Source organism: Molothrus ater, chromosome 7 (genome assembly GCF_012460135.2).
Source record: "Molothrus ater isolate BHLD 08-10-18 breed brown headed cowbird chromosome 7, BPBGC_Mater_1.1, whole genome shotgun sequence".
In the NCBI taxonomy this organism is placed as follows: domain Eukaryota; kingdom Metazoa; phylum Chordata; class Aves; order Passeriformes; family Icteridae; genus Molothrus; species Molothrus ater.
The window spans coordinates 14,233,661-14,250,579 of record NC_050484.2 but is presented as its reverse complement, the minus strand read 5'-3'; the positions used below and the strand labels follow the sequence as shown (position 1 = coordinate 14,250,579).

Below are 16,919 nucleotides of genomic sequence, written 5' to 3'. Positions count from 1 at the left end.
TGCTGCTGAGCAATTGCTTTCATTTGCAGCCTTTCTCCTTGGGTTTGATTCCTCTCTTAAATATTAATTTTCTATATTATTATTACCACCATCATTATTAAACTGTACATATCTCAACCCACAAGTTTTCTCACTTTTCCGCCTCCAATTCTCTTTCCCCCATCCTTCTGGGGAGAGGAGTGAGCAAGTGAGTGGCAGTGTGGTGTTTATTTGCTGCCTGGGGATAAACCACTTCACCCATTTAATGAAATTACATGTCCCTTAATAATTTTTTTTTTTTAATTTAAAAACCCTGAAACATAAACAATGGGACTGAGAATGGGCTTAAGCCTACTCTGCCAGTAGCATTATGTACTTCATGTCTGTGTTGTAATGGTGGTCTTGGTGTGGTTCTGACTTCAAGCAAATGAAGCCTGTTGGGAAAAGATGGGTTGCCAGCCTAAAATTAAAATAGTCAAGAAACTTCAGGATGAGACATCCTCTTCAAAACGAATACAGAGTTTTTGCAGTGAAGAGATTTTGAAACTATAAGAAAACTTTCATTTGGTATCATAACAATAAATTTATCATTTTGATTCATTTTTTTATCTCAGCCTTTCAAAGATAGCTATAAGGACTCCAAATGGTATTGAAAAACCCAACAAACACCTTGGAATACAAACCAACAAACACCTCGGAAAAGCAATTTTTCTCTTTATATATCCCCCAGGTTGTTCAGGAGAAGAAGGCTCAGCTGAACCCCCTGCACAGTGGTGATCTACATAGCATGATCCAGACCATGAAAAAGGTATTTAGGACTAACTACAGTTTTATGCCCTTTTGGTAATTTTTGGTCTGCAAAGGTGAGACACTGGTTCAGGTCTGCTGAGTAAATAGCCTGTATACATAATCTATTTATGTAACACAAATGAGATGACAAGGGTCTACATCGCTTTCCATTTTTTGGGTTGCAGAAAAAATTTGCATGTTCTGGGTGAAGTTTCATTTGTTAGAACAATTGGCATTTTGCAATATTTTATTTGCCATATTCTTTGAAATTCTACACTACATCATATAATAAAAAACATTTCAATGCTGGTTTTCTTGTATTTTAAACTTGACACATGCATTTTTGCATCTATATTTTTCTTTATGTTTAGTTCCTGACCTTGAAACGGCTCAAAAGGTCATATCGGGTTAACAGCTCATACATCATAAATTTCAGACTGTGCTCTCCACTTGCTTCATTAAGGGCAAATACGTCAAAAGACCACTTATCAACATCCTGTAGATGAGGGAAAAGGAAAACAACAAAACAAAGCAAAAAAAAATTACATTTCCATCCATTTGGCTAGTATCTAGAGGGAAGAGGGAGAGTTTGGTGGTTTTATTACCCAGCTCTTTCAAATTCCTAATGTAGATAACATATTAATGGCTACTACAATATTGATGATGGAAACAATTCTGTCAGTTATGAATAAAATACTTGCAACATGACCAAGGCCATTTGCATGCTTTGAATCAAACTTCCAAGTTTAACTTTCTCAGTACAAATTGTACTGAGAAAGTTGAGTACAGAGTATCTCCATGAGTACCTCATGGAGCTACTCTGAATACCACCCTTCAAATAGGCTATTATGCAATGTCATTAACACTGATGTCATTAAACATAAAGCAAATTGAGAATAATTGTTTGGCTTTCAGGGGAAAAGTGGAGGTTCTTAACTCTCAAGAAATCTCAGTTTATAATTGCATTCATAGACATAGGAACTCAGCTTACTATAAAAGAACATCTTTTGGCTGAACTAGAGTAATACTTTAAATATGCACCAAATACTGTACTTGTTCCATAAGCTTCAGCTTCTTTTGTTAGCTCTATCCCAATACTATCTCCTTTTTCTTGCCTAAAAAGGAAACAAATGCTGCTGTCTGAGACGCTGATTACGATACCACTGGGAGCTGATAAAACTGTCTCACATTTCTATAAGAACTTCTACACAAATTTCATTCTATTACTCTAATAGGATCTAAATTAAGTCAGAATTAATCAGAATCATATGTTATTTCTGAATTTTTAACTATTCGTTTCTCTGTACTTTGTGCTCAGTTCTGTAGTACTAACTATGGCTAGAGTACCTTCAGTAGAAAAATATTAATTGGACCCTAAAAGTCACTAAACATAAGTGCAAATACATTCAACTTCCACAATGATTAAACTTCTTTCACCTTAAATGTGACTATCACTTCAGCTGGATAAGCCAAACCAACCATGCTTGAAGTTTTCCGGTACATCCTAAAAGAACAAATAAAATATTAAGGAATAGCTCTTCTTCAAAAACATACTGGAAAAGTTTATCTTGTTTTAATTTTTCTTTCAGAATTTGTGAAGTAACATGAATCTATTTAAGGGTCTGACCCCAAAGATTTATGTAATCTTTTATGAAGTTATGAGACAAACCCCTTTGCAAGTATATTACTTTTAATATAAGAATAGCCGTTGGTACGATTTAGTGTAGAAGTTACAAAGACATTGAGTTAATCCCCAGAATTTTCCAAGGCTTAAGAAATTTTACAAATTAGAGGTTTCATCTGGAATTCTGTAGAGAAAAATGGAGTGGTTGCAGAAAATTAAGCATAAATTCTGGCTCAAAGATTTGCTCCAGGTTCACCCCACCATTTAAAGGATGGCAGACACTGTGGTTAAATGCAGTGCTTGCAGTAACAAGAAAACAAAGCTCTCACCTTTCTACAAAAATCCCAGCCTGTACAGCGTGCACAATGCTTCGGAATTTGGGCTTTTCCTCAGGCCTCCTCTTCACTATTCCCATTTCCCTTGTGAATGTAGAAGCTAACCAGTCCCGCACTTCCAGCGGGACCGAATCCGACTGGATGTCAGAGAGTTCATCTTCAGTGTCCAAAAGTTTCCTACAAAAAAATAATTCAAGGTAACCAACAAGACCTCGTATGTAACAAGAGGAGTACTCACAGGTGAACAGCTAAAAAACTTGATTTAAGAGGAGCTGAGGTTGTCTGTAGGACCAACTCAGCACATCACAAAATGTCTTCTCTGGCAGATGGACTGACACCAAGGGGAAGCTGTGCACAGCAGATACCATCTCTCTCTCCCACTGCTCATGTTCCAGCAGGTAAAAGACAATAAAATGCAATTTATTCAACTGAAGACCAGAAAAGGTTTTTCTACTAAGTTGTCAGAGCAGTGGTGGATTGAAGAGTAGTCAATGAGCTGTAAAATCCCAAGACCACCTCTAAAACAGTAACTGACAGAACTGTCAGCAGAGTTGCTGCTGTGAGAGCACCATTAGTCTATTGATCTGTACCCCAAAATGGTACAAGTGCTTTGATACTTACAAACAAAAGTAAATGATGATACATGGTAATGATGTGGTGCATGCATGTCAGGGAACGTCCTGTACACATGCTCATCCTGCTACTGCAGTACAATAAAAGCATTAAAGAGAATTAATTCCTTCTACGTAGAGATCTGTATTCCTATTGAAGGCAGGGTAAAAAAGTCATAGCAGTAAAGATATTATACAAGATTGGATTGCAAGTCAGCTTTCAAACTTGTTAGCAGTTCAAAAATCTAGAAAAGTTATATATAGCTCTTGCAAAATAGAAGAAGTATTAAAAAGAATCTTTACTTCAACAAAAGTGAATTAGAGGTCATCAGTTTACTTAGAAGAAACTTTTAACTAAATACTCTCTTTAAACAGACTCAACACTTCCGTTCCACACTTCTATAAATCTTTTTCTTACAGTTATTTGACCTTATCACTCAGAGTGCTGGGGTTTCCAGGAAACAAATCCCTTATTTTGTCTGATATTAATTTTCCTTTCATTCAGTTATGCAAGAAAACCCAGAGTAGGGTGACCTGAATATATACATAGCATGCCACCCTTTCAAAATATATTCTTGAAAGTGGTACCAATTGAATTGCAGGCATTATTTGATTACATAGGTCTATTTCTAATGTGCTGCCTTTCTGAAACATGGATGAATAAAGAAAGCCTGAGTGTGGTGTAGTTCAAAAGAATCTCCACATAAATTTAATCCTATCTGAGGGATTATAGTAATAGGAAACATGTCAGAAGAATCATATTAATTATTGGTGAACTGTGAGCATAGCATATTTGTGCTCAGTTTCAGCAGCCCATCTGGTGGACAGTATATTTTCTGAGATTCTTCAACTGGGGTTTAAAAAATATAAATGCACTCCTTGTCCTTCCCTGGTTTACTGAAAGAACAGTAGAAAAATTCTTATTTTTTCAGAGGCATAGAATTATCTGACTAGGAAGGCTCCTTAAAATGGAGTACAAGAAGAGCAGAATGAACAAGGATTATGAAATTTTCTGGCTGTGGGACAACAGCCAAAAATCAGAAACTTAATTTGGAAGAAGAGAACTTGTGTGGAAGAAAGGATTTGAGCAAATTATCTTGCAAAACTGAACCAAGGCTGAGACTGGCCAAAGGTCAAAGGCTACAAATTGGCTTTATTGCCTACACTAAAACCCATGTTATAGTCCACTTAAATCCATCCTAGTCTAACACTGTCATTAAATATTCCTGGAGAAATCAGTACATTTATATTTCTGAGGAATATTCGACATTTGATATGTTTTTTGTATAACAAGGAAAAAACCTTACAATCCCTAAAACATATTTTTGTAACTATTGCAACTTTTATTCAAATGAGATGCAAATATTCCCACAATTAGAGGGCCATGGGCATTAGGCTACCTCAGAGCTTGCAGCCAGGATATTCCACATCACCTGCGCAGCAGGAAGCAGGGTTCTACATCAGTTTGCTATGATGAGATGCAGATCTAAATTTGGGATCTGAGCTCTGCAGATATGAGCCACTGGAGTACAAATTAAGACTAGAAAAACACACTGCAGTCTCTCTCATCTTTTTAACCATTCATCTGTAAAGTAGGAGAACTATTCAGTCTGTAAATGACAGTAAGCAGGAGTTACTTCATGAAGATGGAACAGAGAAAGTAGTATTTGAAATAAGCGTTCATTTATCTGTAATTTTCATGAGGCCACTGCTCTCTGATGAGAGATGGCTGAATAACTTGCCAGGGAAGAGAGAGTTTCAGTGGCTCTGCTTCTAACTTAAACATCAAGAAAAGCAACTGCAACACGGAATTAATTTGCAAGGACAAAATCTTATAGATCCCTCATCACATAAGATTAATAACTTCTCAAAAAGGATTAGATTCTTTCAGGTGCCTAATTGAAACAACATTTAAGGAGAGGAAACAAAGGCTAGTCATTCATCTCACTCAAACCCATTCTAGCATTTTATGCCTTTAAAAAAAAAGATGAAGATCAAATAAAATCAAATGACAGGTTCAAAAGAAAGGCACACATTCAAACCGCTTAACTTCCTATGAAATATTACAGCGTTTTTTGCAAGATTTTGCAACCTAACTTGCAATTATAAATTGTAAACTGTAATATAATTTTGTGACATTTCAAAACATTTAAACTGTGACATAGGTTCAAAAATTTCATGGAAAAATTAATGGAAAAAGTAATAGACATGTGGCTATATCTGTCAAACAGAAGGCTACAGCCTTTGGCTTAGCAAGTATTTGGCATGGAGTGACTACAAGGCCCAAAGCCTCATGCTCCTAATCAACCAACCTGAAGATCAGATATTGTGGGTACTTTAAAGCTAGATAGTTGTTCCATAATCAGTCTTAAGTAAAACTCTGCTGAGATAAATTTCATTGAACCAGGAGGCATGAACTCAAATATCCCAATTGAATTACAAAATTATACTAATAGATGCCAAAGCACATACTTTAATTTTTTCTTCCATAAAGCAAAGGAACACCCTAAAATGCTAAAAAACAAAACAACAATAAGAGCTCTACTAAAATGTGCCACAGAAAATACTTTTTTTTCCAACACATAATCAGAATTTCAGGGTTGCATACACTTATTTTGCTCATATATCATCAGCCTGTTAAGTAGATGCAATACGAGGAAGCGATATGCGTGGGAAGGAGAGGGGGAGGCTTGGGTTATTTAATTCTATTCATTCCATGAGTAGAACTTTCATTGACAGTTGTGGGAATAAGTAAGACATGGCCCTTGGCATTTCAGCTTAGCAATCAATTAATACTGCAGTCATAGTAACTAATAACCTGATCTTCTTGTCGCAGTACTGTGTTTTTTGCCAAGAATAATTTTTCAAAATTCAAGTAGTGATAATTTCTAGCTCTCTTTTCATTTAATCAGAATTTTAAATATAGTAATGCACTAGTCAGAAGTGTATTTCTTTTCCCTTAGGAATATATCAGATGTACTATGGAGGAGAAGAAAGAAAAGAAAATGAAAAAAATTAAAATTAGATAATGGCTATGGGGAAAAAAATTCCATCTTTGTTGATCAGTCATGCTGCCTAACAGAGGTAGTGGAAGATTTCCAGAGAAGAGGTTGAGAAGGTGGTACTAGCTCTTTGCTCTAATTACTGAATTAATCAAGCCCTTAAGAGTGAATTAAAGTCCTCTCCTATGTCTAGAATGCAGGAGAATTTACAGTCTAACTAGTCAGTTCACATTTTTACCAATTATTTAGTTCTATTATCTCCCTATCTTCCTGAATAAGCATGAATCAATATATTCAATCAATATTTCCATCCTCTATAGTCCATTACAACTTCCACTTACATCCACTAAAAGGTTCTCTTGACTCCCAATAAGGATAAACAAACTGCAAAAACAAATGAGGGGCATTTTTAGTACATAAAGGTATTTCCAATGGAAATTATTATTTTACCAACATGTTATAGTCATAAAATTAGCACATTCTTAGAAGAATTGTCCACATATGAAGAATTACCAATTAGTTAAAATAAACAGAAAATAATTTGGAATAAATGCAGGAAATACAACAGAAGAGAAGCAATGTAAGAAGGACCACTGTTACTGAAATTTGCACTTGTTGATATGTACTACCTATTCAGAAATGCAGAGATATATACCAAAGGCCAACAACAATCTTAAGGTTTGGCTCAGGCTAATCATGATTAAAAAATGTCATTTTTCAGATTACAGATGTGAGCCACTGTCTTTCCTTTCCTTTCCTTTCCTTTCCTTTCCTTTCCTTTCCTTTCCTTTCCTTTCCTTTCCCTTTCCTTCCCTTTCCCTTTCCCTTTCCCTTTCCCTTTGATATAGTATTCTGGGAATTCTATAGGGCAAGAACTAATTCAGGGCATGATTTAGAATTAACAGCAAAAACTTTGAAATATAAAAATTCAATAACTTTGGAAAAGGGATGCTGGCCAGTTATTAAATACCCTAACTGAACTGAGAAGCTTAGTCAGAATTTCATAGATTTTCAGTGATTTTATATGATTTTTTTATGCAACTTGAATGCTCTTGTAAGCTTTCCTCTCAGAAAAAAAACACAAAAAACCCCAAAAGCATACCACGTTAGCTTAGTACAAAAGATTTCAAAGGCTTATTTTAAGCTTTTATAAGGGTGGAATGTACTGAATTCATCTCAACACAATAAGCTTTTTCTCAATAGCAGCTTTTGCAAAAGTATCAATTGTAGATTCCCTTAGTGGATAAACTGAATGATTCACTTCAAATGGTACATTTTGTTGTTCAGGCAAAGTATATTTAACCATGGGTTGGCTATGGAGGACAGCAATACATGCTCAGCAAACTTGACTGAATATTCAAGATTAAAATTTAACTTCATGCTTAAATAATTGCCTCTTCAAATAGCTAGGCCAGCTGAGAGAGGAATCACAGACCATATTTTTCATCTGGTAAATAATTACCAAATAGAGCAGCCCATTCCACCTGTTCTATCCTTGGCATTAGGCAGATTATGTTCTTTAATATTCATAGATTTTTCTCAAAAAGTTAATTTTCAGGATAAATATGTTCTAGATCTTTCAAAAGAAATTACGTCATTGACTGAATGCCTTACTGTGAATGAAACATTCGCCTTCATGTATAAATGAGCAAATTAATCTGTCTTTTCAGATTGAGAGATATGGGATAAATGTTTTCAAAAATATGTACATCTCTTTGATGTAAGAAAATTTAAGTTTCTCAACCTTGCACCATCAAAGACACTTTGCTGGTGTGACCATCTCTGCTGGTGTCCCTGAATAGCTATTGGTGTCTGAACGGCACAATTCCTTCCATAACCAGAGCCTTAGAGCCAGTGAAATTCTGTGACTCACAGTCAGCTCCATCTGGTGTGCCACAGGTGAGAACAGAGTGCCAGTGGTCCTGCAATGTCAAGGAACAGCTTCCTGCTGGGAGTTTCCTGCTAGCTCAGAGCCTTACAATGCTGGTACAAAAACTGTGTCTGCCATTGTAGTGTCATTGAAATATTATTTCCAGAGCTCTCATGCAAATATATATTGCTACAATGTCACCCTTAATGACATTACCTTTTTCTTTGTGAATCTGTATTGGTTATTATGCCTTGTTGAATCAAAGATGCTAAAAGACCCTGCCAGTATATGATACAGAGCTACTTCATGCATTACAGAAATGCAGTCTCTTCTAAGTCAAAAGTTCTCAATTAAGGACTGTAAGTTCTCAAAAAGGACTGTATAATGCCCTTTTAATAAGTTAAAGCCTTATTAAAAGGGCATTATACAGTCTGAAACAAGCAAAAACCCTGTATGGAACTGCAACCGCATAGATAAATATCCCCCTGAAATCAAATCTATTTTCTAACATACTAAGGCATATAAAAATAAAACATAATTGGAATAAACTATTCTGATTTTATACCAAACAGCATAAAAGTAGTCTCCACAATAAGGATTTTTTATTATTATTACTATTGCTATTTTTATTATTTAGCTTTTGAATACATTTTTTCTCTTTCATCTTGTAATTCTTATCTAGATTTTATTTGACTTATTTTCTTTTCAGTTAGCATGAATGAAGAGCTGCATTTAGAAGGAATGGAACATCTGTCATGACTGAATTATCAAGCTGTATTTATTTCCTGTTTGACTCTAAATATCCTTCTTCCATTGCCTTGAGCCAAATGGCAGGTACTAATGGAGAAAATTCTGCAAGATTTGTCAGAATTATTTATAATATCTATTAAGTCTGAACTTCTTCCACAGAGCAAATCTGAGGGGCTGGAACTGTGAGAGTCTCCTGGGTATTTTCAGCTGACGATGGACCTCAGATTCAGCTACCAGAGTGCTTGATCTCTTTCAAGGAACAATTTGGTGCAGCACTGAAAGATGCAGCAGTCGAAAAGGAGCTTGTTAAACAAGCTAATTGAGTGACTTGGGGCCACAGATAGTGGAGCTCATAGGAAAGCAGCACTTACTTGATGCCTGATGTCTGGGCTTTCCAACTTTCCATCAGCTCAGAACCCTTTATAGAGATATTGACAGTCACTGCCCCAAACCAATTTCTCTCATTTTGGAAGGTTATCCCTAGTGCCTATCCCTATTTCTAAGAAGACTACTCTCAGAACTTCTTAAATAAAATCTGGTGTGTTGTTTCTCTGCTTTTGCCCTAGCCCAAATCCACAGAGTTGTAGAAAGCTCAAGAATGGAAAGGAGTATTGGCAAATAGTTACAAAAAATGCTCATGTAAATGGCTATAGTATACAGAAACACAGGAGCAGACAAAGGGAAAGTCAGGAGACCTGAAAAAAATGTTTCATCCTCTGCTAAATGGTGTGAATGCTACAGCTATTTGAACCTGATCGTTGCACTTTAAATAAAGATTCAATATGCCATCAACACACGTTTGATTGTTCTCTCATGTTCACACACAACTTTATAATATGATACAGGCTTTTCAAGAAACTCAAATGAAGCAACAGTATATGGGGGGGTGGGGGGGGAATGGGTATCTTCTACTGGAAGAAATTGGAACTGCTCCTGAAAAAACCCTCAGGCTTATAAAGAGAAAAGTGGTTTTGCCAGAATAATGCCAGAGATTTTTTTTTTAAGTAGCGGTGGTTTCCTGGAGCTATGGAACAGACAGAGCTCTTCCTTGATCCTTGGTACATTACTGACCAAGTTCTGTGAGATATGTCTTACTTGGACCTCTTTATTGACCTTAGTTTTGACTTTTCTTTTTGCTATTTTCTTCTCTATGCCTGTGAAGAATTGCAGAAAGTCCTTCAGCAATAGGTGAGGGACCACTGTCAGGAGCATTTTATCATCCTGTTTCATAACACATATATCAGAACAGAAAGATGAGTTAAGAGGATTCAAGTAACAAACTCTCTGTTTATTTCTATTCTTAATCTGTAGAGGTTGCTATTCCTGTCCACAAAGATATTTAAATGACCTTTCCCTCAGCTGATATTGAGGTCTGTTGCCCAAAAAAGTGGGGAAGAAGAGAACACCACAAACAGGATGCAATTTTAGATTGCTGGTTGAAGCTGAGGTCTTCCTCTGCTTGGATACTTTAGCAATGGGTCAGTAAATTCATCAGGACAAAATCCAGGGATCAATAATGGTCTTAAAACAGAAAGCATGGGTATTTTCACATGAGACATTGCAGACACTGACTGAACAGCAATTCATATGTAAGAAACTTACTGAAGTTATTTGAACTTTGTGATGTATAAAACTGCATGTTCAGGCTCAGCAGGAGCAAGCCCTTTTGCTTATGATCTAAACTATTATTTCTAATCTACTAATGAGTGCAATTAACTCAGTTCTGGACTCCCACAGAAGTAGCTCTGTGCAAGACAAAGAACCTGTATTCTTTGGTGGGAACAAGGACAAATGCAACCACACCAGGTAACTCAGCTAACTCCATTTGACTCAGTGATATACTGCTTTGTTCCTTAAGGGTTGGCTTCCCAGGAACTCAAGACCCTCTTTGTGTGCTTACATTTTTGAGTGACTTAGGTTACAGAATAATGTCCACGCTATTTAAAACAAAAATTTCTCTTCAGCTTGCCATGGAAAAGAGTCTACTATGAAAGTACCAGTCGCAACTACCATGTTTCCCAGCCTCACAATAAATTTAAAATTTGCAGTTGTTAGTAAATTACTAAGTTTACAGATTACCATTTACAATTGTTTTTAATGGGGAAGTGTCAAAATTTAAAATAGACTCATACATAATCCATGTCCAACTAAGATGTGGAGGGTCAGTCTACATTTCTAGGACAAAATTAGCACAAAAACCACCACGTTAAAAAAACCCATCATACTGATTTTCTGAATTTCATGGAGACTGCATTAGTTCAAGGAAGAGAAATTAAAACCAAAATCAAATACTGTAAACCAAAAGGAGAAATATAGAGGTAAAATAGTGAAGTACAAACCACTAAAATTAAAAGAATAAAAGTACAAAAGTAGGTTTCATTATAGCAACACTTTTAACTATTATTTGTAGCAGAATTTGATTTATATGTCTACATTTACACTTCATAAATACAGATATAGGTACAGAAAGATATACACAAAATGTATGCTTAATGCATATCTATATAAGGAATGCTACCAAAATTTGGTAGGTCCACAAACTCTCAAGTTTCTTTGGTGAACACAGGTATTCAACAAATAAGAGCAAAACAAGATACCTGTCTCAAGTGTATCCTGACTTAGTACAGTGAAAAATCAGAATATTCTGTAAAATACTGAATGCAATAAATAAATATGATTAAACATCGTTGTGCAGTAAGCTCCAGAAGAGAAAAACTTTATTGATACACTGAAGTAGAATTTTTGAAAATAGTCACCATTACGAGGACATAGCGGTCCTAGAATTAAGAAAATAACCAGAGGACTATGAAAATCTTGCCAATCACTGTAAAATTACATGTGTTTGTTTTCTTCTGGGTATTTTCATAATCTTGCTGTCAAGTTCTATGAGGGCAATTAGCTAATTTAAAGATTTGCTTACAGCAAAAGCAATGTACCTGTTGCTGCCAGAGCCTATGTATTTTCAGTGGTAGCTGTTTTCTCTGAGCATGAAATGCCTGCTATTTGTCTTGATATTCCCACAGAGAGCCAGAAAGACTGGATTCCTCATTGTGACACTACTATTCATTTGCACAGAAGCTGCCTCATTTTAGAAACTAAGTAAATCTCAATTTATTTTCCTGGTCCTGGCACTACTGCTCAGACAGAGCCATGAATACTACACCCATTTAATCCCAGTGTTTGGGAGGTGTACGGAGGAATAACCAGTGCTTTATCTCTGAAGCAGGACTTCAAGCTCTGTATCATCTATGCAGATTTGCAAGGGGAGGGCACACGCCACAGGGAGCGTTAGGTGCATGAAATAATTCACAAATGTAGAACTGAGACATGTGCTGCACACTCCAGCGGTACCAAGGAAGTATGGACAGACATCTTTGCAAGACCATTCTGCTTAGAAAAACTTAGAAAGGCCAGCATGCACAAAGAAAACCAGTGAGCTAGCCAGCTAATTTCAATACAGTCCATATCTTAAAACTCTTTCAAGAAACCAAATACTTAGAACCTCTGTTTTACTTGGAATTAACTCACATGATTGCCAGTAATACTGCCAACAATAAACAGAAACTAAGCATCAAACGTTATAAAATAAATACCAGCATTTCATTCATTTGTGTATTTACTGACCAGCTATTCTGACTCATTTCTGTGAGTATTTCTTTCCAGACAACAGTTACATCTGACCTTTGGAATCTTACTTGCTTTAACTTTGTAATAAAAGACCCAGGAGCCACATACGCTTCTTCTAATGTGCTCAGACCTTCAGCTCATGTCAGTGACAATTGCACGCAAAGACCAAAGTTCTAAAATACAATTTGCAACATTCTTTCATTTTGTTTTCCCCTCAGACTTACCTGGTTTCATCAATATAAACTGCCTCCAGCACAGACGCTGCATATTCAATATTCTTTTTTAAGTCCACCACATTAATGTCACCCTTCTCCAGCTGCTTTACCAAGCATCTTAATCTGTAGGGAAAAAATAAAATAAAAACATCAGTATGATAATTCTATCAAATTTTGTGACTTCATTTTCTAATTGAAACATTGGAACCAACAAAGCAATGTAGAGCCAAGGACCATCACTCCAACTCTTGTCCTGGTTTAAGAAAATCTGGCTTTAGAATGCACTTAACACTGACTGGTTTTATGTTTTTATAGCTTGCTAAATTCATAAGGTGTACTAAAAAATGGTTTATACATTCCAGAAAGTCAGAGAGGACATTTTAATCATCATCAAAGCAAATTCCTATTCATTTGTGACATTACTATTATGCCTGAGTCTCTAATTTAAAAAAAAAAAATTAAGTTAGTGTGTTGTCTAACTCTAATTTTTCCATGCTTAGGTGGTTAATTATATTTTTATAACCACGATATACTGATTTCGTTTCACTTAAATGTCTTTAGTTTTTGTTTAGGCCTCCAGTATGTTTTTGCTGCAGAATTTGTATTCTTATTAGTGTGCGATAATATGGAAGTCTGTTGTGTCTGTGCTTATACCAAATTCATCATTATACCAGAGGAAAGGCAGTGCCCATGGCAGTAGAAAAATCCAAATATTCCCAAGTGTGCTTTAAACTTTTAGTTTTGAGGACTTTGTTTTACAGTACAAACATGGATACGCCCAAAGGGGATTTTGTTGTGCACCAACTCATGTCTCTGCAGCAATACACTTCCACAGACACACTCCTTGAATACTAGATTTTTCCTAAACTCTGCTGACAAGAACACTTCTGACACTGTTCAATTTAACCATACAGAGTAGATAAATCACTGGAGTAAAATTAAAAACTTATCAGGTATTTTGCTTTTTTCTGTGCTCCATCTCTGAGTAGAAATAGTCTACAGTTTTGTATCAAGTAAGATAAAGATTTCTGTAACTAAGGATATATCATTATTGTTACATAACTTCCAGTAAATAATCTTCTTTATGTGCAGGAAAAATTGTGATATGAGCATTTAGACAAAAAGTGCAGTGAAATTGATTCAGCATTAAGACAACTACTTTCAGGAAAAGATCAGATTTATGACATGCACCAGCATACATAAAATATGCAAATTTTATATGAAGAGTAGACTGAGGGGACACCTCACTGCAGTTACAACTTCCCCATGAGGGAAAGAAGAGGGGCAGGCACTGATGTCTTCTGTGCTGACAGGGACAGAACCCAAGGGATTGGCCTCAAGTTGTGTCAGGGGAGGTTTAGGTTGGACATCAGATAAAGATTCTTAAACCACAGAGTGTTTGGGCACTGGAATGGGCTGCCCAGGGAAATAGCACCAGCACCAAGCCTGGCAGAGTTCGAGAAATGTTTGGACAACACACTCAGGCACATGGTGTGACTCTTGGGGATGTCCTGTGCAGGGCCATGAGTTGGATTCAATGACCCTTGTGTGTCCCTTCCAACTCACCTTACTCTGGGATAATAATATATTTCATACATATATATACTATATATTATTTTCATTGTGTGCATGCATCATTTCATTGTACCTAATTAAAATATATAAATAACAAAATTACAGTAATATTGGAAAAAAAATTTAACTTGGAAAGTACTGTTCTATCATAAAACCATTTTCATGTTTTTCTACATATTTCTTTGGCCTAAGTACAATTATGTTCAAGTGTGTAAAGATAATTTTAGCAAACAGGGTTTTAAGACCAACCTCCTCGGTTCTCTTAAGCCTTAATTCAATTCAAATTAGCCTAGCACATGCAATAAATAAGACTCTTAGCAACCATATTTACTTGGTATTTTACACAGTGCATTGCATATCAGTGGAATGGAAAACGTAGCGTTAAAATATTTTCTCTGAGAGATGAAGTGGGCAGATGAAATACTCTGGGAGCTGATCTCCTACACAGAAATAACCATATGCATGGGAGACATTTCCAGTACATAACTTCTTCCACTTCAGAGGAACCTGTAGCTGCAGGAGGTTATTCACAGACATCTCCCAGAACCCAACACGGGTATCTCCTGGGGCGTGTGCTCCTCGGTACTGCACACAAACACACACACAGCCCCTCCTAAGCACCACTGCCAAAATGCCCAGGTGGGTCTGGCAGCATCAGTGCCACTGCTTGCAAATAGCTGTAGGGTGTTTCTGGCACTTCCACTGCTCCCTCTGTATTTGACTGAGCACATCTCCAAATCACGCTTTCCAAAGTGGAAGCATAAATAAATTTGAAAACTTATTTTCAAATACACAAAAATAAATTTGTAACACTGCACAGCAGGGGGCCAGGCTCTGGTAGAACAATATCAGCTTAAAACAGCTTCAAATCCTACTATTTCCAGTGGTTCCTCATTATCTGAGGCAATAGATCAGATGACAGGTATTTGGAATAATTTTTATGCTTTTAGGTGGAAATGAGTCCCTGGGGGAGCCTTTAAGCCACAATGATCTTGCAATGTCTCACTGCATAGGTGACAGTCATCAGAGGTAACCTGCACTGTGGGTACAGCTCATGTTCAGGAGGAATGCAGAATGCAGTAACAGACCAGATGACTTGGAAACACTGCTCAGGCAAATCTGAAGTGATTCTGAAGATATTGCAGATTCACAGAAGGACACAAGTGACCTTATCTCAGGCATGACTTTGTGAAGATGTCCTCAGGAGTCCTTAGCTCTCCCAGTGCAGATCTATCATAGAATCAAGGGATAATTTCGTTGAAGTGACCTCCACCAGGTACAAGCTCTTGCTCAAGACGGGGCTAACCTCAAAGATAGGTATAACTGCAAAGTTAGATAAAATTACTCACAGTATTTCTGCTCAAGCTTTGAATGTATGGAGATTTCAAAAAGTCTTGGAAAAAAAAAACAGTTTAAACAGTCAATCAGCCTCATAGTGCATCATGTTTTCATAACATCTAACTGGAGTGTCCTTTGTGGCAACCTGTGTGCCCAAACTTTGCTGTGCAGTTCCAAGAAAAAAATGTCTCTGTCTATGTACAGCTTGCCACTAGGAAGCTGGACACAGCAATAAAATCCTTCCATTTTGTCACTGATCAGACACTTCTCATGTGACACTAATGAAGTCTACCCCAGAAGTCAGAAAAACTGACTTCCAACACAGCATAATTAAGTGGGTTATAGCAGTATATGAACAGTCTGAGCACACTCAATATCTTCTGTATTAAAGTGAATAGCCACAGAGCTTAGGAGCTGACATTTAAGCAATGAAACTAATAATTTAGCAAAGAATAAACATCAATTTATAAGATTAAGTAACAAGTATTAACACATCCATAGCCCACCATTCAACAAGACAAAGAAACTTGTGAAAAGGACAAGGTAATTAAAAATAATTATTTCTTCAGCTGTATTGAGAGGATTTTTATTTGTTTGTTTTCTTTTAATTTTCATAAATTGAAAATGAACATTAGAAATACTTGAAATACTTGAAATATTTGAAAACCTGAAGTGTTACTTAAAACTGGAAGTAATTGTATTCACACTCAGCCTGTAAACAGTGCTACTAAGAAATAATAGACAGCAAAGAGAAAAAAGGACTATTTGAGCTGGTTTAAGATGTAAAGAAAATTGTATGCAGAACTAATGTGATAAAAAAAACACGAGAAAAAGATTATGCATCTGAGTACACCTGAAAACTGCATTATAAAACTAGCAGCCCTAGTTTATAAGGGAGAAAGAGACATCTGCAATTAATAAAAGCAGTGGGTGGAGAACCATCTTCTGTCATCTTGGGTAAACATCATTAACAGTGCTGTGGGATTAAATGCTCTTGTGGACAATCCAAATCCAAATTATCTTCAATAATATGGCTGTTGTTGTTACTGGGGCCTGTGTTTCCCCAGCCCTCACCTCTCTGTGCAGCTGATGCCACTGTCCTGCTGTGGGCAAAAATCCCTGAGGCCCACCCAGCAACACAGGAAAATCAGAGGAAGCAAGGATTTTACTGGGAGATGAAGAAGCATTTCTTGATTAAAAATAT

At 36.4% G+C, this 16,919-nt stretch overlaps 1 protein-coding gene across 4 annotated transcripts in view; it reads right to left on the bottom strand.

The window, feature by feature from the left end:
- PDE1A (phosphodiesterase 1A) overlaps positions 1–16,919 on the bottom strand; it is a 144,523-nt gene that overhangs the window by 41,295 nt on the left and 86,309 nt on the right. For all 4 annotated transcript variants that reach the window (XM_054515452.1, XM_054515454.1, XM_036386807.2 and 1 more), the window contains 4 exons: positions 12,812–12,925; positions 2,722–2,904; positions 2,206–2,272; positions 1,148–1,264 (listed from right to left, as the gene is read on the bottom strand). In XM_054515452.1, coding sequence (XP_054371427.1) covers positions 1,148–1,264; positions 2,206–2,272; positions 2,722–2,904; positions 12,812–12,925 — 481 coding nt within the window. The remainder of the gene's footprint in view (positions 1–1,147; positions 1,265–2,205; positions 2,273–2,721; positions 2,905–12,811; positions 12,926–16,919) is intronic.